This window comes from Bubalus bubalis, chromosome 12 (genome assembly GCF_019923935.1).
Source record: "Bubalus bubalis isolate 160015118507 breed Murrah chromosome 12, NDDB_SH_1, whole genome shotgun sequence".
Classification (NCBI taxonomy): Eukaryota; Metazoa; Chordata; class Mammalia; order Artiodactyla; family Bovidae; genus Bubalus; species Bubalus bubalis.
In genome coordinates, this window is record NC_059168.1 from 32,368,285 (window position 1) to 32,394,695 (window position 26,411).

The 26,411-nt window shown below is 41.1% G+C and overlaps 1 protein-coding gene across 24 annotated transcripts in view; it reads right to left on the minus strand.

The window, feature by feature from the left end:
• Window positions 1-26,411, minus strand: part of NRXN1 (neurexin 1) — a 1,220,650-nt gene that overhangs the window by 603,487 nt on the left and 590,752 nt on the right. For all 24 annotated transcript variants that reach the window (XM_025262312.3, XM_025262311.3, XM_025262309.3 and 21 more), the window contains 2 exons: window positions 19,474-19,855; window positions 18,194-18,384 (listed from right to left, as the gene is read on the minus strand). In XM_025262312.3, coding sequence (XP_025118097.1) covers window positions 18,194-18,384; window positions 19,474-19,855 — 573 coding nt within the window. The remainder of the gene's footprint in view (window positions 1-18,193; window positions 18,385-19,473; window positions 19,856-26,411) is intronic.

The following is a 26,411-nucleotide window of genomic DNA, read 5'->3' on the forward strand; positions in this document are numbered from 1 at the left end:
ACTTTTTCAAGAGTCAAGATTTTTCATCTGTGAAATGGGTTAATAATGCCCACCCTGTCAGGCTGTGAGAATCACTTAGAATGCATGCAAGCATTGGGTACAGAGTGTCCTCAGCACACGACTGCTACGGTATGGCAGTGTTGGTGTGTGTGGTAAGAATTATCCATCGACAGTGTACCTCACTCTATGCTGACCTGTGCTGAGAAATACAGAAGAATAAGAGGTCTAAGTTCTCCCCTTGTTTCTAGTATAATTAGAGTGGTAAGATATCAACACACAAGTCTTATTTTCCTTGACTTAGTTTAGAGGCATTTGTGTACTTGAAGTGTGCCTTGCACTATCCAAGAAGCACCTTGAGAAGATTCTTTGATATACTCCATTTGAATCCTAGCAGCATTAAACCTGGTTACATAAACAGGACAGTTGTTTAATGCATATCTTTTAATTTGACATAAATAGACTGAGACAGAAGAATTCTGTGAATACCCAGGGCCAGGTTGTAAGGTTCAGGCTAAATGTGCCTGATAAAATCAGAGAAATAGAAGGATTTTATGGCCATCGACTGTAAGCTGGAATATTATGAAAGAGTTTAAATCAAAAGAAAATATAGGATGCATTACTTTGGGATGATGCACACACCAAACATGGGGGACAGCACAAATATACCAGGAAGACAACATTAAAACAGCATTCAAGAAAGAACACAAAAGGCCAGAATAGACTAGAAAAGAAGAATTTTCAAAAGGACCATGGTAAATAATGTTGGATGAGAAAAGTCAAAGGAGAGCCTTGAGCAACATGATAGAATTTGTGACTATTTTTTTTTCCAAAGGCAATGAGAAGTCCAAAAATATTAGACATTCAGGCTAGGAGATGAGAGAATGTGAAATAGCAATAATCTGGAGAGAAGAGAAGAAATTGTATTTAACATTCAACATGTGTAATTTGAGTAGGAGTGTCCTTTAGGTATCAGATGATATGAACCGGGGACTCAGGAATGCTAGGCCTGGAAGACCTGGCTTGGGAGCCATCAACCAGAAGCAGATAAATGAAGTGGTATAAGAAGTTTTCTCTTTTCTTAAAACAGGGAGCATAAGGCAGTTAGAGCAAGGACTTGGAGTGCGTCTTCCAAAAGCAGAATGTAAGCATCAAGGTATAATTAGTTCTTTGACTCAGCTTTCCTGTTTATTCATATGCATTTTTTAGTGCCTCAAACATCTCAGTTTCATCTTAATTAAAAAAAGCATACATAAAAAGGACAACTGCTTTATGGATTTGAATAGCTAAAACTCTAGGGAAACTTAAGGAGGCTCCTGCAATCTCTTGTAAGTGGCATATGGGGGGAAAAAAGGTGAAACAATACACATTGTCTTACTTTCCAACTGGCCAGACTGGAGGAGTTTCTAGAGGCTTTGCTGAGAGGATTTGACCTTGTTTAGCAAAGATGGAGACTGCTAACTTTCCTCTCAATTCTTGCTCTGATTGGCTAATATAAAAAGTACAAGTAGGCTGGGCTAGTTTCTTAGAGTTATTCTGTAGGAAAGATGTCCTTCCTTATCTTTGGGAACAATCAAACTCCACCTTCTTCCACCCCTCACCTCCACTGATTTGTATCTTTCTCTTCAATTTTCATCTTTTGTTGCATATCCACAAATGAACATCTGCAGGTTATATCTAGACCATGTAAGTTAACATAGGCTTTCTTGGGAAGAAAAAATAAACACAAAACTATTTTTATAACCCGTGTACCCTGTTAGATAGAAGAAAAAAATCATCTCTAGTCTCTGAAGAACAAACACTCACTTCATGCTTTTTCTGGGGAGAAAGCCGATGTTACTATTTCCTGTGATTGTTTAAATAAATGATGTTAAATTACAGAAAGCAAAAGCATGGGAAGTTGTTAATATTTCTCTAACACATTTGAGCTTAAGAGGAGACAAATGGAAACTTTAATAACAAAGCACACACTGGATTGAACAATAAACACTATTCAAAATCACATCTGAGTTGAGGGCACAACAAATTATCATTATTGAAGTCAAAACTGATCATCTAAGTGGGTTTTTTGCTCTGAGACACTAGATCTGTGTCTTTTATACATCTCTATGGGAAATCAGGTTACTTTTAGAAATTCCTTGTTGAAGAGGTGCTCAGTGGTCACCAGTTTGCCTTCTTAGTTATCCTTTAACATTTATACACCTTAGCCTTCCTTGTTGCATAAAAGGTTTAATCCTAGAATAACCTGTTTTTACTTCTGCAGGAAATGCTGTAAACCCTAATCTTTAGGCTCATCCTGGCTTTCTAAGTTCAGCCTAAAAATAAACCATCATCTTTCCTATCTCCCCCTACTGGGAAATTACTTCTAGACTACCATGTTTTATAGCAGTCACATTTCTAGTCTCCCAGTCCTGAAGGAAATCAACCCTGAATATTCATTGGAAGGACTGATGCTGAAATTGAAGCTACAATACTTTGGTATCTGATGGGAAGAGCCATTTCATTGGAAAAGACCTTGACACCGGGAAAGATTGAACACAAAAGAAGGGGGCAGCAGAGGATAAGATAGTTAGATAGCATCACCCACTCAATGAACATGAATCTGAGGAAACTCCAGGAGACAGTGAAGGACAGAGAAGACTGGTGTGCTGCAACCCATGGAATCGCAAAGTCAGCCATGACTGAACAACTGTGATCTTAATCAAAATTATTTTCAAAACCATTTCAATTCCATTCTGTTTCTCACACCTTCAATTCAAATGCCTGCCAGGCACTCTGGTGTTGATGACTTGACTTTGCCAATATGTCTGATGTCTGTGCCTCCATTTTCCTTTCCTTTTCCAATTCTAACCTCCCTTTCACCATGCAATAGCCCATCATCTGGTGTCCTGCCTACATCCATCCTCCTCATTAGTACCATATCTGCCATCTCCACACTGTGGTCTGATTCCTATTATATCTCCTGCTATCTTTTACATAAAGCATGAGGCTCAGCAATGGTCATGATTCTGAGTTTTCCTCCCTCAGAAACCTTTTCTAAACTTTCAACAATCTCTCCCCAACAATGTTGGCCAGGTAGAGAATTAAACTAACATCAATCCTCTACCTATTTACTAATCTTTAGTCAAACTGTATTTTTCTCCATCTCTGGAATACACACTTTCATGCTATTTCATCATTCTTTGCAACACATGGCTTCCATATCATGAGTCTTTTCCCTTCCAATATTCCATTTCAAAACCTTACCCACTTTCTGGGTCTCAACTCAAATTTCACCTCGTTTATGTGTTTTCTCAGTCATAGGCAAGTACGATCTATGAATCCCCCTAACGTTTAAAATCTCTTTTCTGACAATTATCATTTAATTCCCCATTCTTTATGTAGATATTTCATCTTCCCATTATTTTATAAATTCCTTGAAGAACCATCATAAGCAAAGCATCTTTTTTAGTCTTATTTTCACTTAGCATTCACTAGCTATTTGTTGACTCACTGAATGAATGGATGAATTTGCAGTTTCCATTCAATAAATAATCATTTAAACATAAAGACAGAATGAAGGTTTTATGAACATAGCATTCATATTTGTCCCTGGTTCCTTCCACTTGAGAAGTAACTACTGACCCCTTCCTTGAAGACATCTAGCTCATTAAGAGGGTTCAATGCAGTGACATTTTTTTCTATTCCGATAGTGTAATTCAGGAACAATTTTAACTGATGTGTTGAATTTTTTTTTTTTTTCTTTTTGTAGAGAGAGGCAAAGATAGGTACAGAACTAGTTTAGGGTATCATTGTGTGGTAGTGAGAACCTATCAACGAGTCTCTTCTGCAGTTAAAGTAAGTGCCAAAATCTTTGTGGGAAATTAAATTTCAGTCTATCCTGGCCTTCTACCTCATTCTAGCTTTGTCCAGTCTATCATTCTCTCTGTGGCCCCATATATAAGTATGTCCTAACTCGTGCGGCCTCCATAGGCACCCTCCACACTATGGACACGTTATACTATTTTTCTAAAAGCTTCTACTCTATTACACTGTTATCATTACAGAAAGGCATGCATGTATTGTCCGTGGCCATAGGAGAGGGCCAGGCTAACTGTGTAGATCCCTGATGCCTTGCCTGAGTACATCTGTTAATCCCTGTGTGCACTTCCTGTGGGTTTGCAGATGTCGCTCTCCATCCAGCCTGTGAACCACTACTCCAGGACTCAGATTAGAGTCCCTCTGGTCTCCTGTTACTAATTCGAAGGCCACTGCCAGCCACAGGTATTCTGTATTTCATAGTGGGCTCCCACATCTAACAATTCATATATTGTTTTCACTACAGAGACACTGAATTTCACAAAAAAATCATTGAGACAATTGAATTTAAATGTACAGAGCCCTGACCAAATGAGAGAGAACCTCCTCACTGCTTTGAGTCCTTCGTGATCAGTGCAAGCTTTGTTATGGCCAAAACCAGAAAAGATAGCTCTGACTTAATAATAATAACTGACATTGGTGTAGTGCCCTAAACTTTACCAAATACTTGTACATAGATTGTGTCATTTAGTTTTCACCTGATGAGCTACAGAAGAAATAAAGGTTATCATGGACACATGTCACAGACACAGACACTATGGTTCAGGGGTTCACAGCCAGAAAAAATGGCAGGTCTGATTCCAAGCCCAATGTCCTGAATCTATGATAATTTTCACTTAATCTGCACTGGTTTACACAGTGTACATGCCGGGTGTCGAGCGGCCAGTTTGTACAGTTCCACTGCCACAAAATACAGGAGTGTTTTGGGGTAACTTGACTAGTGGAGAAAAGTAATGGTAATAAATGTTTGCAGAGTCCAAATTAAATAGCACATATTTCCAGGATGAAGCAGAACCCACCTGCATGCTCATTGACTGATCTCACAAAGTCAATTTGCTTCTATAATCATAAATGTTAGGTATCTAAATTCCAACAAGTGGATAGAATTCTTATGACTTCCAAATTTGACTTTTAGATATGACAGCTACTTTTCACTTGCCTCTCACAAAGAGATAAGTAGAATGCCTGCGTTCATCTATGACCCAGTGTAAGACTTGGGTATGAATAGGTGGGGGGGCTTCAAGAAAATTGGAGTTCAGACCTTAGCATTCCCCTGTAGTAAGGCTTTAAGACATTGACATTATAGTTACGGACAAGACAGACAATGCTTTCGACACTCTGAAATTTCTGTTTCTAGCTGGTATCTTTGATACAAAATTGCCCCAAAAAAGAAAGTTTTTGAAAAGTATGACTGTAAAACTTAATTTCTTTGTGTGTTTGGCCAACAGACTCTAAGGCAAAGCCAGTGGGCATGTTAAACAGGAAATAATAAAGTGAATTGCTATTGATGGGTGTGCAGTAATCCATTTGTAAATCACACTATGTCAGTGGCAACGTGGCAGACGGGGTGCGAGTTCAGGTGTATCAGCTCTTGTCAAGCTAACTTTGTCTTGTGCTCAGTGAATTTACCTTTTGGTTAAAAACAGGGTTCAGGTATTTCCACTGTTTTTACATTTTCCCGTCCGAGTGACAGCCAGTTTAGAAACTGTAGATATCCTTTAGCAGCAAACAATCCTATCACTGCTGCATGTTTTGTTTTCCACTCCCTGGGGGCTGCTCTTTGGGACTGCCAACTGCCTTGCAGAAATTCTTCGTCTCACACATATGGTCACACCTGACACGTGCACAGACCTCCACGTGACCAGTGCCTTGCCATCTCTTGTTTCATTTGATTCCAAATCTTCACAATAAGCAGGAAGGGGTTACTGTCCTCACCAAACAACCCTTCTGAAAAGGTAATTTTCAGAAAAAGACCTCCCCAAGGCAATTCAACAACTCCTGGGACAGTAACACTGGCACCCCAGCCTCTAAGTCCCGGGTGACCTCTCTTCCCACTGCAACACGCTGCCTCATTTTACTAAAACCCTTCTCGGTGATAAGAGAATGGGTAGAAGAGGAGTTTAGAAATCACCGAACTAGAGACTGAGAGACTTATAACTAGGGGACCCGTGAGAGGACCTGCCCAAATGTGTTATCTTTCCTGAGATTTTGAGGCACTCTGGATAACAATTTGAGCTTTCTTTCTTTTTCAAAATAACTTTTATTATTTCAAAGAAATTTTCTTTTCCTATTTAAAAATGAATGCACACTTTTTTGGGTGGAGGGGAAAGATCTAGCAAGGTACAGAGTAAGTATAAAAGGAAGGTTCTTCCCCATCATAATGGCCTGTTTAATGCAGGTCAAAAATGGAACCTGCTCTCAACTTAGATATAGGGGGAAGTCACCAGGGTTTTCTGGAGAGTTTGAAAGGACAAAGTGATACAAAACACACAAAAAAGCTTTACAGACATTGTCAAAAAGCTTCCAAAATATTATGAGCTTCAGGGTCAAATAAAACTCTTACTTTTTACTTAGGTACCTGAACTTTTCTGTATTTTTTTTCAAAGAATGAATTGCTTCTGTGTTTAAAGGATGGAATATTCTCAATCAGGTCATCAAATCCCACTGGACCAGTACAAAATTCCTTAGGGCAGGTCCCCAAACACTTTGTTCTTCCAATATTTAAATTACCCTTAAGGAGAAATGCAGATAGTTAACAGCAATGATCAAAAGTGGGGCTAGATATGCAGGGAAATTTCCCTTAAAGCTAGGAGAATGGAGGGCTTTAGCAGTTGAATGGACTAGCTAACAGCCTGCTGGAACAGCTGATGATGGAAGAACAGGCTAATCTCCAATTATCCAATCAAATTCTATATTTGCCTGGGCCTGCTTTAGGCATCTATAAATGCAAATGTTCTATGGAATGCATATTAAGGACACAGAGCAATTAAAATTGTTGGCTGTCATATTTGAGGAAGACTTCAGGGGCTAAGGAAACAGACCCAATATATAGGTTCTATACAAGGCATAGAGATGGGAAGAGCACGTGGAAAGTGAAAGGGGAAATATCCAGTTATTCTGCAATTACCAGAAGTGACATTTTCAGTGCTACAGCACTACATAGGTATTATAGCAACGTCAAATGTTCTGAAGAACTACATTTTACACAAGGGAAGAAATATTTTATTACATGACATTTTTCTCTAAGATTTTTCCATGAACCAGAGCAGAAGGATGGTTTTGGGATGATTCAAGTGCATTATATCTATTGTGTACTTTATTTCCATTTTTGTTACATTGTGATATAAATAAAATAGTTATACAACTCAAACCATAATGAAGAATCAGATCATCAGGCATTATCCTAGATTCTCATCAGGGTACGCAACCTAGACCTCTCGCATGCGCAGTTCACAGTAGAGTTTGCGCTCCTAGGAGAATCTAACGCTGCAGCTGATGTGACGGGAGGCACAGGCAGGAATGCGAGTGATGGCAAGTGGCTGTAAAAACAGTTGAAACTTTATTCTGCTCACCTGCCATGCACCTCCTGTTGTGCGGCCCGGTTCCTAACAGGCCAAGAACTGGTACCAGTACATGGCCCCAGGGATTGGGGACCCTTGTCGTAGATAACTTGTTTTGTGTTTCCTGCAGTTGAGGAATACAGAATTGCTGTGTTATAGATACAGTACATTAGTACAGGACTTTAAGAGCTTGAAGAAGTCTTTATACAGTCTCTGATCTCCACAGAGAAACCAGTGGTGGAATCTAAACAGTGAGTGTGTGGAAGGGGAATGGTGGGGTTCAGACAGAACCGAGCACAGCCTGGCTGGGAATGCTAACACCCAGCCTCTAAGAAACCTGGCAATTGGGCTGTCCTGCACCAGGGAAGTTTTGAGAAAGTAGACTATGAGAATGTTGCCAATGCCTGTCATAGCCAGGTGGGCCTTACAACCCCCTTGCCTTATAAACATTTGGGCTTTAAAGAACACATTGGCTGAGCTTCTGCATGGTTGTGAGAATTAAATGAGATCTTGTGAGTAAAATACTTATAAGAGTTCATGGGATATGATCAGCTCTCAGAAATAGCTAAAATAATTATTACTGTTATTTGATTTTACTATTACTAATGTTTGGGTGAGATGTTTAACTTTCCTAAACCTCAGTTTCATCATCTACAATGTGGATAAGTACAGCAGCACCAATTAGCCACACACACACACACACACACACACACACACACACACAAATAAGGGAATAATATATGTAAATCTTGGAGCTAGTGCTTAGTGAAAAGCAGATGATGATGAAGATGGTATGGGGGACCTTACCTAAGGATACACAGAAATAAATGGTAGAGATTCTATTTCACCAAGTCTGTCTGACCCCATGCCTGAACCTTAATTACAAAGCTTTATTGCTTCTTGCATTACCCTTAAGAAAAACCACAATAATTAATTGCAAAGGCCAAGTAAGGGCCCCTTATAAGAATGGACACAGAAAACCATATTAATGTGGCATTAACAGGAAAGCCTGATTGACCTAATTCGGTTCTGAAGTAGCACTGGAGGTCCCCTCCATTTTATGAAAATGATGGGCCAGCAGCAGCACAGTGGCATCAACAATGTGCTTTCCTAGTGAGTAAAGACAGCAGAACCAGCTTTGCAGCATCTCTACAGTAGTGGGGTGACTTTGTACTATGCCCACCCAATTTTTCAATCTATTCCAATTTTGACCTATGGCTCTGGACAAACTGTCCAGGGTCAAGGGTAGAAGCTAGTTGTCCTGTAAGTCACAGCAAAAGAGGACTGGATATGCATTATCAAGAAACCCTAACTCAATGGAACAACTGGCTGAAAATTATAGCAGTATTTACTTCTGAGATGTATAACGAGCAATTGAAACATTACCCAGCTGCCAGCAATTGAAACATTACAGTTCTAGAGGAGCCTTGTTTGAATCTTTCCAATCCACAGAGGATGAGAATCTAGCTTCCTTCCTCCTGTGTTCCTGTGAATTCCAGGGAGACTATGACTTCTGCTTTGGCTTCTGTATCCCCTGCGCTGCCTCACTCCCGATGAACACAGTCTCTGTCTCCACCACAAAGTACTTTTGTCCAGCCCAAGCATTTATGATCTTAGTCATCTGAACAAGCTGGTGCCATACAATGCCTGATTTCCCACCATCTAGATGATTGTAGCCTCAATCCCCAGTCCCTGCTCCATAGCAAGGCAACCTCATCCCCTCGATTTTTGCACAGCAGCTTCAAGGTCACCTTGTGGAGCCCTTGATGGCTCTGCTTACACCCCAAGTAGACTGTCCAAATGTTTCTTCAAGCAAATCCAGGGTGCCATATTTCTACAGTGTGACCCTGCCTCCTGATCACAGACAGGACGTGAGTTCCAATCAAATTTACTCCCCCAAGAATGTGGCACTGGGACTCCCAAACTCAAGTGAGTTGCTCTTGGGTATTTGAGTTGGTCAGGGGTGGAAGGCCAGGTCTGGGGATGCCAAAATTTTGCCAATGCTGGTGAAAGCAGAGCAAACCAGTGTGCAGAGAAGGAGAGCATGTGGCCTCCCTGTGAAGCTGGGAGAAGGCAGCTCCCAGCCCTGGTGGAGACCGGGAGAGCAAGAGAGGCTGGCTGGTTGCTGACAGCTTTCCTGATATGTTCTCAAGAGCTCCAGCTGTAAACGTTCTCTTTCTTGCCCTTGGGCTCCTGGAATGCTACACTCTGCCCCATTCCCTCCTTTAAGTTCATCTGAATGGGTTTATGCTTCTTGTACCCCCCCAAAATCTTTGTCTTTCTCTCCCCTCAGGAAAAAAAAGAAGAGGGAGGTCTGAGAGCAATGAAAGCTAAGACTTAAGTCCTTCTTCAGTGAGAGAGATGACATCAAGCTTGCCTTTCCAGATGGTCCTAATGCCGGGAGCTTTTGGCTGAGAAGCTCAGCCTCTAAGAAGACAGCTCAGCCACACTCCTGACGCTCCCTGAAGAGGGACACACACAGAGACCTAGCTGTGATGAGGCTGAGGCCCTGTGAGCAGTCACCTGGCCCTTAAGGACTCAGCTCTGAGCACATGCAGGCATTTTGTTCTTCACAGCATCCACGGCACCAGCTTTAAGAGCTCATCCTCTGTCGTCCCCTTCTCATGCCTTCAATCCTTCCCAGCATCAGGGTCTTTTCCAATAAGTTCAGGGGAAGGACAGAGGTCCTTAAAGTTGCACAAGAAAAAAACGCTAATGGGTGGCCCACATGCTTCCAGGCTTCATCTTGAGCCTGTGGCCAACCATACGAATTGGTTTCTCTGGTGAGTCCACAGAAGGCCTCACCTTTATTTTCTGCACGTGCTCCAGGTGGTCAACGGCAGTCAACTGAGGTGAATCCAAGAAACATTAATACAATTTGTTTTCCCTGGTCTACTGTGAAAAGTGTTAAACTGGGGATTTGAAGACCAGCCAGATCTAGAACACTATCTGACTGGTTGTGCACAGTCTCTCCTGAGCATGTTTCTCTCATCTGTAAAAGGAAAGGCTCAGATCAAAGTGCCTCCCAGATCCCTTCAAATAAAAAGTTCCCAGGATTCTAACAGTGGGAAAACAAATTTTAGATAATAAAGTCGATGGGAGTTGGAAAAAAAAAAAAAAAAAACTAAGCATAGTAAAACAATGCCCAAAGTAGAAGAGATTCCAAAACAAGTATCAATACATGAGTGAAAGAATTGAAAAAAAAAAAAAAAAAAAAGAACCTAGGGGGTGGGATGGGGTGGGATGTGGGAGAGAGGTTTAAGAGGTAGGGAACGTATGTATACTTATGGCTGATTCATGTTGATGTATGGCAGAAACCAACACAACATTGTAAAGCAATTATCCTCCAATTAAAACAAATAAATTAAAAAAGAAAACAGAGTCAGAGTTGCTGGTAGGGAATAAGATCTTAAACTCTGTGGCAATCATGGAAGCTGCTCCAAGGGTTTTAAGGCAGCAGAAGGAAGAGCTTCCAAGCAACACATTAGACAGCAGGTCCGAGGCAACTGGGCATGAGGAGGAAAGGGTGTCTTGGCGGGGCTGGGTGTCGGTGGGGAGGGAGAGTGGGATTAAAACAAATTGACAAGCGCATTATAGTACAAAGAAGAGAATGAGACTGATTTCTGCAAAGCCTGAGATTTCAATGGAGAAGTCAGGAGAGAAACAATAGTTTCATTTCTCCAATTGTCTTTAAGTTCTTATATGGGAAACGGCTTAACAAAAATGTCAAGTCTCACTTTTATGTACTCAGAGCCCAATTGTCTCTGTTCTGCACCGTGACAACTGCCTCCAGAGTGGCCTCTCTCCTTAGCCCATCCTCTGTACCAAAGTCAAAGGAATGATTCTTAAGCGTACCATAATACTCCACTCTCCCACCTAAAACCCCTTCATTTCCTCCTCTTCACCTTCTGCTGTGATGCTTAGCACCTTCTGCATAAGCAAATCGCCCTGCTCCCTTCTGAGAAGCTATGAGAGCCTTCCAACACACAGCCTCCTCCCCAGAGACCATCTTTTAAGCTCCAATTTAATCTCATGCAAATCTACCTGTGTGTTCATAGCTACTCAGTCTGAGAAAGTAAGCCTGACCACAAGGACCAGGGCAAATGCCCATGAAGCTGTGTTCTAGAGAGGTCCACTCACCATATTAGAGCACGTCTTTGGGAAAATCTGAAAGTGAGAAGAAGAGGAGAGTAGACAAAAGTGGAAATACGTACAGGAGACAAAGAAACAGGTAGAAGCCATGAAGCAGAAGGATCTAACTGGGAGCAGACACAGCAGAGAGAGGGTTGGAGGTGTAGGCCTGGATTAGGGAGCAGTGGGTACTCCCGATAGCTCAGCGATAAAGAATCCACCTGCAATGCAGTAGCCTCAGGAGATGCAGGTTCAATCCATGGGTTGGGAAGATGCAGAAGAGCCTGGAGGGCTACAGTCCAAAGGGTCACAAAGAGTCAGACACGACTGAAGCAACTCATCATGCATGCACACACGGGCACTCGTATCCAAGGAAACACTTATGAGGGTTGCTCTTGAGACCCCAGTATGACAGTCAGAACAAAGTTCTTATTCTCGGCGTGGCTGCACTGTTCAGTAGCTGAAAGGATGTCTTGTCTCTCTTACTTCCTAATGGGTCCTTAAAATAATCTCCCATTAGCTAAAGTAATGTGAGTAAATCTCTTTCCCTTACAAACTGAAAAAAAAAGAAAAAGAAATGCAATAAAGACAGCCTAACCAACAGGACAGACAACATGCTTAATGCCATCTCTTGCTTTAAGGCTAAGCTCAAAGTCAGACTCTCAAAGTTTTGTATTTGCGTAAATTATCTGGGCAAGGCAAGCAGGCTATCAGATGTCACTTGGCTGAGTACACAAAGCCAGAGTGTATTTAAACATGATCAGAGCTTTGGAATAGAATCTGGATCACTGATGTTGTACAGTAATGATCTGTCAAAAACACAGAAGAAAGAAAGAGGGGGCCTATGTGGTCTGTGCGGGTAGGTAGCTGAGTAACAGAGACTGATATGAGATCAAGATGGAAAGAGCAAGAATGCTATTCATCTTCAAATTTCTGCTTAGAGATTGAACCTATTTGTAAGGAAAGCCCTGGTCGGGTTGTCTCTGCCTAGGGGAGCTCTTAGTGGCTTAGAAGCTGGATAAACAATAGCAGGTGTTTGCTTTTCAAAGTAGGTGTAAGGAGGGCTACGAGGGACGTTAACAAGCAGACACTGCTCATGGTGGTGACAAGGGAAGAGACAAGATGGGAGGAAGAGGGAACACTCGCTCAGGGCCCATGGGGTCAAGGAACGTGGGGTACGAGAGAGAGAAAGGGCCAAGCTCTGTCTGAGCTGCTGCTGCTAAGTCACTTCAGTCGTGTCCGACTCTGTGCGACCCCAGAGACGGCAGCCCACCAGGCTCCCACGTCCCTGGGATTCTCCAGGCAAGAACACTGGAGTGGGTTGCCATTTCCTTCTCCAACGCATCAAAGTGAAAAGTGAAAGTGAAGTCGCTCAGTCGTGTCCGACCCTCAGCGACCCCATGGACTGCAGCCTTCCAGCTCCTCCATCCATGGGATTTTCCTGGCAGGAGTACTGGAGTGGGGTGCCATTGCCTTCTCCGAAGCTCTGTCTGAGCTGACCTACAATTGCCCTGTAAGTGAATTATTCCCTTTTAAGTAATTTTGCTAAGTGGCCACCTGAGGGCACTGTATCCCCTGCACCCAGTAATCATTTATTTTCTCCTTATGAAGGAAATTTCCTCAATTTGCTGAAGGATAAACTTAAGTAATGCCTCAAGAAAGGGGGCCCAGGGACCCAAGGAACATTGGGGCTTGGGGAGGAGGCAAAGATGACCCTTCTCTCCATCTTTGTTCTTGAACTAGATTAACGAATGAGCAAGACTGACCTCAATTCAAATCCCTGGGTAATCAATTGCAAGGAGTAAGTAAAATAACCTCATTTAAATCTATTTTTTTTATGTAAAAATTAACTTTGAATAATAAGTAGTTTCCTAAACAGTATTTTATAGTGTCAGAGACTGTGTAAAATAGAAAAAAACCATAAATAATAAAAAAAAATCCATTTAGTGTTTAGTAGGGACTAATGGCACCCCACTCCAGCACTCTTGCCTGGAAAATCCCATGGACGGAGGAGCCTGGTGGGCCGCAGCCCATGGGGTCGCTAGGAGTCAGACAGGACTCAGCAACTTCACTTTCACTTTTCACTTTCATGCATTGGAGAAGGAAATGGCAACCCACTCCAGTGTTCTTGCCTGGAGAGTCCCAGGGACGGGGAAGCCTCATGGGCTGCCTTCTATGGGGTCGCACAGAGTCGGACATGACTGAAGCGACTTAGCAGCAGCAGCAGGGACTTAGCAGCAGCAGCAGCAGGGAGTCAATTTATAGAAGTTCCTTCCCATGTGCATACACATGCAAGCAAACAGATGTGTCAAATACAGGAACAAGGGAAGGGATAGCAGGAGGAGTTAAGCCAACCCTTTCTCTTTCTAAAGGGGGCAGGACCCAGAAGTTCCACAATGCAAGTAGGGACAGCTGTGTTAGGCAGTCACTGTACAGAGCGAGTTTCTGCTGCTCTTTCCATAGCAAGAGCTTGTACATAAAAGCCAGAGGGAATGGGACACAAACAGCTGGGAAATAAAGATGAAAACAAAACTGTGTCAGCGGGGAGAGACATGCAACCCCGTGAGAACGTGGCAGCGTCATGAAAGACAATTTAAACAAGGTCACGGGCGGGAATTCTTCTCAGAGATCATTAGACTCTCGCCCATCTCTAACCACCTTCTTCCCAGTCAACCTGGGGAACGGGATAATCAGCACCTAGCTTGCACATTTCCACACAAACCACTGTCTATATAATGAAACAGAGCCACAAACAAAAGCATGTGTTATTCTGAAGACTAACCGCGGAATTCTGGTTGGGCAAAAAAAAAAAAACAAAGTCGGCTTCCCAGCGCCAGCGGAGACTAGGGAGACGCTTCCCCCGCCCCACCAGCCTCCCAGACGGCAGGTTTTGCAGCCTTATGCTGCCCTCTAGTGTCTTTTTCTGGTATGGTTCCATAAGAAATAAAAATATTTCCAAGGCTCCTGAAGCAACCAAAGATCACTTTGGCTGAGAACTAGGAAAACAAAAGTAAAATCCTAATATGAAAACAAAAGCAGGCTTCGCACTAAAATTCGAAAGTGAGTTAAATCTGGCCTCAGCACAGACACTGCATTTGTTCAGGGCTTTGAACTACAGCATCTGGATTAGTGAGTGTAGGAGACCTGCATTGGATCCCTCGGTCTGGAAGATCCCCTAGAGAATGCAATGGATACTCACTCAGTATTCTTGCCTGAAGCAGTTCATGGACAGAGGAGCCCGGTGGGCCCCAGTCCATGGGGTTGTAAAGAGTCAGACAGGTCTGAGCAACTAACACTTTCACTTTAAAAATACAGACACCTGGCCTTCCCTATACATCATTCTCAAAAGATCATTGCTTCAGTCTGTCTGAGAAGGGTGCAGAAATATGAACCCCATGAACCCCACCACATAACTGATGTTTTTAATCAGGGAGACCTCACTCTGAGAGGAAATGAAGTATGTGGCAATGACCGTACACAGAGTGTAGACTAAACCTGATCGTTTTCTTTTAATTCTATAAGGGCAAAAAAAATACAAAATAAAATCATTATCTAAAGTCAGTCACCTTTCATTGTTCTTGCATTTAGAGTGGCTGAACCCTACATGACTAACTAGCGTGCCAAGGAAACAGTGCTGTTAAAAAGGAATGAAATTGGGTTATTTGTACTGATGTGGATGTACCTAGAGTCTGTCATTCAGAGTGAAATGAGTCAGAAAAAGAAAAACAAATATAGTATATTAACTCCTATATGTGGAATCTAGAAAAATAGTACAGATGAACCTATTTGCAGGGCAGGAATAGAGACGAAGATATAAAGAACCGATGTGTGGATGGAGGGCGAGTGAACTGGGAGATTGGGACTGATGAATGTGCTCAGCCACATGTAAAATAGATGGATGGTGGGAAGCCGTGGTATAGCAGAGAGCTCAGCTTGGTGTTCTGTTTTGACCCAGAGGAATGGCATGTGGGGTGGGGTGAGGGAGGTCAAAGAGGAAGGGGATATATGTATACATATAGCTGATTCACTTCATTGTACAGCACAAACTCAACACTGTAGAGCAACTAGACACGCCCCCCCCCCAAAAAAAAAAAATCAGAGTGAAGAGCGCCTGTGGATGTTCTCCTTGCTCATTGAGCCCTTCTAATTCCAGGGGGCATCCAGGTGGGAAGGAGAAACAATGTCTTGTTGCTCCTCCTTCAGGGTATCTCTGAGAACTTCCCTCCTCTAATACTCTACTTGGTGATAACTGATTACTTTCGGAGTCCTGATGTGGGTCTAGGGAATCCTGTTCTCTGCTCTGTAAATGTTCGCTTAGTGTCAGCCTTCTTGGAACAGAAAGCTCTTTGTGACAGGAACCCTACTGCCCTTTTCTCTGCCATGCTCTCCACATGGAGCACAAAACACACACTTAGTTAATACCCCTCATCTGACCAGGGCCCCTGGCTGCACACACCAAAACGCCGGGCTTGCAGAAGCTGGGAGATGTCCACACCAGGACCACAGCTTCTCCCCAGGTTCCCTCTTGCTGGGGACATACAAGGCAAGGGGGCTTCGTGGGGTCATTGTTGCCATTGGATCACACATCCAACTGCGGGTCCACAGCTTTGCCTTTTAATGTTCAAGTTTTAATTTTAGAAACTTGCTTTTACTTTCTGGCACGCTCTGGTAAGTCTAAACACAAAGGAATTTCACAAGGTAAAGGGGGACATAATCATTAGTATAGAATCTCTTTGTCCACCTGAGAAATTTACCTCGAATGTAAATTGTGTTATTTTTTTAAACACAAAGGCACTCAGTCAGATGTCAAAAGTTAGCATCTTCATATTATATAAAATATTATTTTCAATTCATAGTTTTCATTTGTATTACAGATAAAGCCTTTCTTATATTCAGAATCAGGAAACACTCCATGCTTTAATAAAAATCAGCTCTGAGGGTTTCTTAGGTTTGTAAAAGTCCCTTCCACCACTAGAAAGAATTCCATATGATGTCATCCAATTCCCCTCACTCTGATTTTTTAAGGAACAATAGGCAAATATTTATTTCTCAGGAGACGGCGTCCTACTTGTCCCATAACATACCCACTGCCCGGCACGGCTTCTCGCTTAGGTCTGAGCAGTTCTGTGCATGTCACAGACTTCAGCCGTGAACTGCCTCTTTTCCAGCCATTTTAGCCTCCCACCTGGTGTTCGCAGTTTCTAGGGAAGCTCATTTATGCTTACCGAGGTCTCTTCCTACACAGACAGAACCCCCAGCACACTGACTGTCACAATCTCTCCCTTTTCCTTGACAATTACCACCTGAGCCTGCTGTGCAAAACGGGGGGCCCCCCACAAAATAGGGACGGAAAATGCCCTCTCTTCACTTCAGTCAGAGAGAAGAAACAGGGTTAGCCTGTAAAATAGCATTTCGTTTGAGCTGCATTTTACTTTTTGAGCTCACCTATTAGATTCGTGGGCATAAACAGGCTCTCTTTGAAGTTAACAAGAGGCTGACTCTGAGACAAGGGTTACAGCCATCACCACATACTTTATGTGTCGGACAAATAAAATACCGGGATTGTAAATATATTCTGCAATTACAGAAAGTGAAATCCTTTTCTTCTTTCACCCTGCTTAGAAAGAATATTTTTTTCTCTAGAAAGAAAGATTTTCTCTTTCCAGTTCCCCTATGTACTTGTCTTTCAAATCAAAGGGAAAGATCTTATCAATATAAATGAACAGCTCTTGCCAGGCAAACATGTGACCATGATGATTCCCACAGGGCTTTGGAATATATCAGGACAGAACAGAAGGAGCCATGGAGGGGGCGTGTGTCAGAACTGAGGTTATGTTTTGGTCTGCTGAAGCAGTCGTTTTAACCCTGGGCAAGTCATTCAAAGCTCAAATTTCCTGAAATCATATTAAAGTGCTAATAACCACTTGTCCAATGTTTGCTATCATGGTAAATGAGACAGAATCTATGGATATGCTCTGAGTGAATCACAAAGTCCCATTAAAATAGACACTTCTGTTATTTTCTCCTATTACTGACAAGTTTTCCACGCATTTTGTCTTGCTCATTTGAGTAATCAAGTATCAATAAGGAAGGAAAAAAGTCTGTTAAGACTTTCTTAGCAGCTGGTGAAAGAATATTTGCATTGGTGTATGTGGGTTGGGCAGATTCATCATCAGAGACTCAGGGTACAAGCCAGCCTCAGACCCCTGCTGGTCAGAGGCTCCGTATGTACCTAGGAAATCTCACCAATAAAAAAACTAATAAGCTCTAGAAGAAACTCAGTAGGTATCTGGTTAACTTGACTCCAGATTGATTAAAAGCTGTTGGGACTAAAAGGTGTTGCAAACACCTACTTTTCTTTATAAATAACATGACTAAGAATACATTTTTCTCACTCTTTAAATTTTAATCATGCATGCATTCTTAGGTGTTGGATTTTTTGAGCTGCTATTAAAAATACATATGTTTCTGCCATATAAAAGGAGGAACAGACACTTGTGTGCTGTATTATTAACATCGTACTAGAGATGAAATTCTGGTCAGTCTTTGCAGAAGGCACACACACACACACGCCCCAAAGCCAAGGACGTGCCACATGTACACAGCCACGTGTGTTCCTGCCTGCTCCTCTGACTTTGCACACTTACTCTTAAGGTCCAAGTTCCTGGCTCCTGCCGTGATTTGCGTTGTGATTTTCGTGTCGATCTTTACAGTGTGGAGGTTGCTGGTGTCCCTTGATATCATCACGTTGTGCCACTGATTGTCATTAAGAGGTTTATTTGAGCTCCCTTTGATGAGGTTAGCACCATTTCCCAAATCAAACACGTAATGTAAGTACCTGGGAAAAAAGGGAAGGTGAGAAAGTGCCATCACTGTTTGAATTTTTTGATGGATTCACACTACATATTACAAATATGAAATCTCTTTTTCAGGTGGTTTTGTCTTTGCTAGAAATCACAAGAGTGAGTTGTACAGAAACATGTAGGAAACACTACTCAGTTTCAAGGAGGAGGATTCTTTATTGTCTTCAATACAGGAAACAGTGAACATACTTCTAAAATTGCGGTCCACATTCCACTTCATCACCGTGTAAAATAAATATCTATCACTACACACTCTCTGCTGTCACCACTTTCTCCATCCTCTGCCAACCACACTAAACTGGCAATCCTCAGCTTCTTTCACCTGGATTCATAGATCTTCCTAATTTCCCTGAACCTGTGCACGACCTTCCCTGACTCTCCTGAACCTCTACACAAGGCCATCTTAGGAAACTTCCTGGTGGTTTTCTGATAAATTTCTGTGTTCACTTGTATCCCCACTGGTCATGTGCATCCAGGCACCTTGTAGTTGGTAGAATGCAAAGTGTACATGAGAGTATATATATGGACACCCCTGGTGGCTCAGTGGTAAAGAACCCATCTACCAATGTAGGAGACTTGGATTTGATCCTTGGGTCAGGAAGATCCACTGAAGTGGAAGTTTCAAGATAATGTCATAAAAATCTTTTTAAATTCTTCAAGAAACTCTGACATAGAATTAAGCTTTAGTTAAATGGGATACTGTGGACTTGAAGTAATCTGATTGCATGCATTAGCTATTTAACTTAGCACAAATTAGCCGACAAGTGTGTAGAAATTCTTTTGTAGAATTACCATGCACATAGTAAAGAAGTGCACATGTGAAGAGTAAGAGTTATGTAATGCCTACAGTAAATTAAAACATTATTTTTACTTTATGTCTGGAAATTTAGGTATAAAGAACTGCACTGAATCCCTCTTAACTTTATAAGATACCTAAGAAGGGATTTAAACAAATGCTTTATTTGCAAACCACCTTCCTTCTTCTGCTAAATGTATAGTTATGGAAAATGAGGTTCATTTTCCCAAAGCTCTAATTATTTGTCATTGAACAGACCTACACTTACCCTTTAACTAACTCAACCACGATAAAGTCGTTTCCATCCCCACTGTTATACAGAATTAGTCCATCTAGGGATGTTGTCTTGAACTGGAAAAAAAGATGCATAGACGTGTAGGCTTGCAATGTAGCTAAGGCAACATAGCTTGATTTGGTCTTAAAGGTGACAGGGTCTGCTATGATGTTCCTGAAGCCAAACCTGGCGTTGAGCTCACAATAATCTATGTCGCCATTTTTGCACAAGTCAATGTATGCCATCCCATTAAATGTCAGGCTCTGCAGGTGTCCAATGAAGTTGGAGGGAACAGAAGACAGATACCGGCGTTCCGTGATGATTCCAGTCTCTATATTGTGGAACTCCAGCCTTGTATGATCCCCTGCCATTTGACCTAAAAGGGAAGATGGTCTATTACTATTTTCTGCATCTACAGGGCACTTTCAACTTTAAAAAACAAACAAAGAAATGACCTTACAGGGTGAGACTGAATCAGATAATATTAATAAAACTTTCTTAGCTCAAGTTTTAATCTCTGCTCCAAATTTTACATTCACTAAAGTTGTAGAATTTTTTACAGGTAGAAGAAAGAAGTGAAGAAAGGAAAGGATGATTGGTAGGAAGGAAGAAGAAAAAGGAAAAGGAAGGAAGGAAGAGGGAGAGGGTGGGAGGGCAAGAGAGGGGGAGAAGGATTAGGGGCAATGATTGTCCTGCATCATCCCAACAGAAAGTCATACATCCCAGCTCCACGGTGATGTGATGTTTGTCTTTATTGAGAATGTACTTCAAGAAAAACAAACAAACAAAAAAGGCAACAGTATATTGTCCAACAGCAACAGAAATATTGAAGACCTGCTAACTGTTCTTCCAATATGAACCATGAAAATGTGTTTGAAATCAAATATGTACTTTGCATCTTCTCTTTTTGGTGCTGAATACTTTCCAGTCTTTCCTAGACCTAGTCTCCTAGTCAAGCAGAATTTCTGTTATCTCTTCTGGACCTCTGCTATTTTCCTTGCACTTAGGTTTTGGATATCAAAATTGAGCACAACATACTGATTCAAGGCATGTTCAGTTTTTAGAATACCAGTAAAATTAGTCCACATTACCCCAAGGTATAATCTTAAACACCATAATGTGAAGCTTGGTTGCCAAGTTATTTAGTGATTCACTCTTCAATTCAACTCCATCCCTGTTCATCCCACCATCTTTCTGTACCAACCCCATTAAAAACTTACCTAGTCCTATCTTTACCTCCAGAGTGATAACTACCTACCATCAAGGTTGAAATAAAATTAACAAAGATGTGAACTTGTTTTCTAAAGCACAGCATAAATTATTCTTATCATCACTAGTAATTTGTCCCCAGCATCTTGTTTTTGTCTAATTAAACTGTCATTCAGTTTCTTTAGAAACTCAAAAATGTCATTTAAATTGCAATCAAGTTCTTCCAGGTGTTAGCTTCACTATTCAATTTGGCATAATTGGAAAATGTATTGAGCTTACCCTATCCCATCATCCCTGATATTAATGAAAATATGAATTAGAACTGATCCCAGTCTCAGACCTGAGAAAAGACACTGACCCTTCTTCCCACATGTAACGAAGATTGAACATCACCCGTCCTGGGCCTCCTTCAGCCAGTTGGACAGATTTCCATTTCTTTCGTCAAGACAATAAAATACTAGGTGAGATTTGAAAAGAAATCTCTGTGATTAAATTATAAAAGGCATACTTTTTGTTGTGCAATAAAAATTGCTGGCATACTCAATTGATTTTGATACTAATAAACTCATTGGTATTAAAAACTCTCCCCCAAGTGGTACTTAGCTCTTCTTAATTCCTGCACCTCTTTGCTAGTCCTTGATCCTGACAACAGTTCCTATTGTCCCTTACTATGCTGTGGGTTTTTCTTTTTCAGTTATTAGTTTGTTCTGATTCCTTCTCTGCGAATGCGTTTTTTTTAAGACAAAAATTACCACTATAAATAGCTCTCTCTTCTCTCTCCTCCCCAAGATGCCTCTTTCTTGTCTATTCCATGCAAAAACGCAAGGGGAAAGAGCAAAATCTGATTCCTTGTTGGATCTGTTTCTTTTACTTCAACCTTTGCATTTTGTTGCTTTTGTAACTATAATTACTAAAAGGATGCTGTCTATTTATAGCTGTAAGCATACATAATGTCCTGCTTGGGGGGGACCTTGCCTCTCCACCTGAAGATCAAAGTGCCTTTGCTTGGCTCACAGGGAGACATTCTGACTCTGACACCTGTGAATGGCTGCAGTAAAGAGGATACTTAACACATCCCCTCCCCAAAGCTGGCCAAGCCAGGAAATATTTTGCAAGGATTTTGGCCTTTTTACTTTACTTAGGTACCTCCTCACCCTCTCTGTTCTGTGAAAGAACCTAGGAAACTGGCATTCAGACCCGACAAGACTCTAGGACACTAGTCTGCCACCATCTCCGATGTCTGGCTTTCTGAATAAAGTCGCTATTCCTTGCCTCGGCACCTTGTCTCCCGATTATTGGCCTATCATGTGGCAAGCAGATCAAGCTACAATTCGATAACAATAATACTATTAAATCCTTAGAAATTCTGGTTTCTCCTATGACCTCATTTTTTAAATTAATCAATTTATTTTAATTGGAGGCTAATTACTTTACAATATTGTAGTGGTTTTTACCATACAGTGACATGAATCAGCCACGGGTGTACCTGTGTTCCCCATCCTGAACACCCCCTCCCAACTCCCTCCCCATCCCATCACTCAGGGTCATCCCAGTGCACCAGCCCTGAGCACCCTGTCTCATGCATCAAACCCAGACTGGTGATCTATTTCACATATAGTAATATACATGTTTCAGTGCTATTCTCTCAAATCATCCCACCCTCACCTTCTCACACAGAATCCAGAAGACTGTTCTTTATCTCTGTGTCTCTTTTGCTGTCTCTCATATAGGTTCATTGTTACATCTTTCTAAATTCCATATATATGCATTAATATACTGTATTGGTGTTTCTCTTTCTGACTTACTTCACTCTGTATAATAGGCTCCAGTTTCAGCCACCTTATTAGAACTGATTCAAATACACTCTTTTTAATAGCTGAGTAATACTCCATTCTGTATATGTACCAAAGATTTCTTATCCATTCATCCATGGATGGACATCTAGGTTGCTTCCATGTCCTGGATATCATAAACAGTGCTGCGATGAACACTGGGGTACACGTGTCTCCTTTGATTCTGGTTTCCTTGGTGTGTATGCCCAGCAGCGGGATTGCTGGGTCGTATGGCAGTTCTAGTTCCAGTTTTTTAAGGAATCTCCACACAGTTCTCCATAGTGGCTGTACTAGTTTGCATTCCCACCAACAGTCCGCACCGTCTCCAGCATTTATTGTTTGTAGACTTTTGGATAGCAGCCATTCTGACTGGCGTGAGATGGTACCTCATTGTGATTTTGATTTGCATTTCTCTGATAATGAGTGATGTTGAGCATCTTTTCATGTGTTTGTTAGCCATCTGTATGTCTTCTTTGGAGAAATGTCTGTTTAGTTCTTTGGCCCATTTTTTTATTGGGTTGTTTATTTTTCTGGAATTAAGCTGAAGGAGCTGCTTGTATATTTTTGAGATTAATTCTTTGCCAGTTGGTTCATTTGCTATTATTTTCTCCCATTCTGAAGCAAGGTCTTTCTACCTTGCTTATAGTTTCCTTCATTGTGCAAAAGCTTTTATTTGTTTATTTTTGCTTATTGCTATTTGTTTATTTTTGCTTATTGCTATTTGTTTATTTTTGCTTTTATTCCCATTACTCTGGGAGGTGGATCATAGAGGATCCTGCTGTGATTTATGCCATGACACCATTTTTATCCCCTTCTTCAGTTTTATTCAGTGACCTTGATACTACTCTGTGTGGCACTACCTCTTTGGTATCAAATAAAATTATCCTTTAATCACTTTCAAATACAAATCTTTAGTGGTGCCAGTAACATTTAATTAATAAGCTATATAGAATCAAGAATCTGCAAAGGTAAAAAAAAATGACTTGGGCTTTTACATTTCCTTATATTGATTATTTTATCTTTTTCATTATATTAAAATCTGAGTCTTAACCTGGGGGACCCACCCAGATCCTGAAACTATCAAGTTTCTTTTTAAAAGCTATGTGAATGAGCCAACTGATAGTAAGGGAATATCCAAAAAAATATTTGTAATACTTGAAATTATATATGACTCTAAATTGTCCATTTATTGGCAGCTCTGAAAGACAAAAGCACATTGTTCAGCAGAACTGAGAAAGAAGTTCAGTGATAAAAATAACATGTAATGTCTGTTTTCTTTTCTCAAAGGAATAGAATATGTACGCAGACCATAAATAATAAAAAAGTAGTAAAACAGTATTGGAGCAACCATGGCCCAATTATAAGAAAAATCATTATGGCCCATGTTCAAAAGCCTATTCTTTCTTTAATAAGCATATATAAATCGCCTTGACAGTAATGGCAGATATACTTGCTCATGAAGGAGACTTAGCACCTAAAAGCCATTATCCACTAAGAAAACATTAATGGCTGCCTCTCAAAAATCCTTTATTTTTCAGAATTTATTCTAATGTTTAATCCTCAGTCAGCAATGTTGCCACCTCAGTGCTGTATACATACATTGACTAAGGAAACATAAAGGACACTGAAGGAGAAACATTGGTAAGGCTCCACTCAAAGAACGCAGCATCTTTCCTAGACATTTAGTGGAAAGGAGAATTTGGAATTAGCAAAATGCTTCCGATCAAAGCGTCTGGGGTATCCAGGTTGATGATAATCTCCATTAAGAGTCAAACTTCTGGCTTGTGTCGTTTGTGCACAAACCTCAATTTCTAAATCAAATCTTTTTACCAAAACAGATAGCAAGATCTACTATTTTATGTTGGGTCCTACTCTGAGTTGGGTTACATTTCTGCTGTAGAACAAAATGATCCACCACCCCTCACCCCAGCCTTAGATCAACTCATTGATTCACTAAAAGGTATTGAAAATTACTTAGAGTGGGCTATATGCATGAGTCAGGTGCTATTTTAGGCAAGTAAGAAATAATGTTGAAAGGACCAGACTTGGCTCCTATTTTCACAAAATTCATGGTCAATTGGGGGAAGGCAGGCAAAACCAGGTAAGAAAATAATTAACTATATAATGATAAAACTGAGAAAAAATGCCAGGTATTTGATACATAGCAAATTGTGCTGGTAAATATGGAATAGGGGCAAGTGCTTGAGTAGATATTTAAGTTAAAATTGAAGGACTAAAAAAGGAAAAGCCACGTTAAAAACTGTAAGATAGGAATGGAAAGGTGGATTCCAGAAAGGAGAAACAGATCAACAGAGGCACTTGGGAGAGAAAGAGCCAGGGAGTGTGGCTGGAGAGGCATAAGTAGGTGGGGTTAGTGCTCAGATGAGATCGGAAGAGGAAGAGGTCAGATATCACAGTGTCTCCTGATTATATTAGGAGCTACTTAAGGGTTTTAGGCAGACATAAGCCATGAAACTGTGTATGTATGTGTATTTAATCTTTCTAATGTGGATATTTATTTTTTGGGGGGCTCCAAAATCACTGCAGATGGTGACTGCAGACTATGAAATTAAAAGATGCTTACTCCTTGGAAGAAAAGTTATGACCAACCTAGATAGCATATTGAAAAGCAGAGACACTACTTTGCCAATAAAGGTCCATCTATGGGTTTTCCAGTGGTCATGTATGGATGTGAGAGTTGGACTGTGAAGAAAGCCAAGTGCTGAAGAATTGATGCTTTTGAACTGTGGTGTTGGAGAAGACTCTTGAGAGTCCCTTGGACTGCAAGGAGATCCAACCAGTCCATTCTGAAGGAGATCAGCCCTGGGATTTCTTTGGAAGGACTGATGCTAAAGCTGAAACTCCAATACTTTGGCCACCTCATGCGAAGAGTTGACTCATTGGAAAAGACTCTGATGCTGGGAGGGATTGGGGACAGGAGGAGAAGGGGATGACAGAGGATGAGATGGCTGGATGGCATCACTGACTCGATGGACATGAGTCTGAGTGAACTCCGGGAGTTGGTGATGGACAGGGAGGCCTGGCGTGCTGCGATTCATGGGGTTGCAAAGAGTTGGACACGACTGAGTGACTGAACCGAACTGAACTGAATGTGGATATAATAGACTGGAGACAATTTGAAGTAGACTGTTTATGTTAGAAATAGAAAACCATGGATAAAATTAGATAATTTTGCCAATATAATTTCAGGATTTACTAATAATGTATAGAATGCTGGAGAAGAGGGATACAATAATGATGACTTCTTCCAGGCTTGGGTAACTGGATATGCGGTGAATAGAGTTCAATGTAGGACATATACACTAACATATACACACATACAAAACACACAATTCCAGATTATTTTTTTGACAGTCTAGGTGATAAATTGAAATCCCAAAACTCCCTACACTGGGATACAAAATAGTGTATAGGACACTTTCTCATCTGAGTCCTGGGGAATCTCTCTCTTCTGGGGTTTTTTTGCTGGCAACTGCTTATCATCATGAGCCTCAGTGTGGTCAGACATTCCCAAGAATGGCCTAAGTATGTACTGTATTGTTTTCAACTTGACTTAACAGTATATAAAACTCTGATTTAAAGATGTAATCAAAATATAGGACTTTGCATGAAGAGTCTCCAGTGATTTCTTTTATTTATTTATTTGTTTTCTTATTCAGTGATTTCTGAACTTGCTGTCAAATTTAGTAAGAAATTACCATTGCTTTTCTGATGCATGGCCAGTTTCATGTGGCCATTAGAATGTCTGAAAAAAAGTCCATTCCAAACTGAAGGCTTAATGGCAAAGTTCCACTGCATCTTTGAAAACCTTTCTATGTCATATAACTCAAGGCTGACTTTTTATTGTTATGAATTGTTGACTTTCATGAT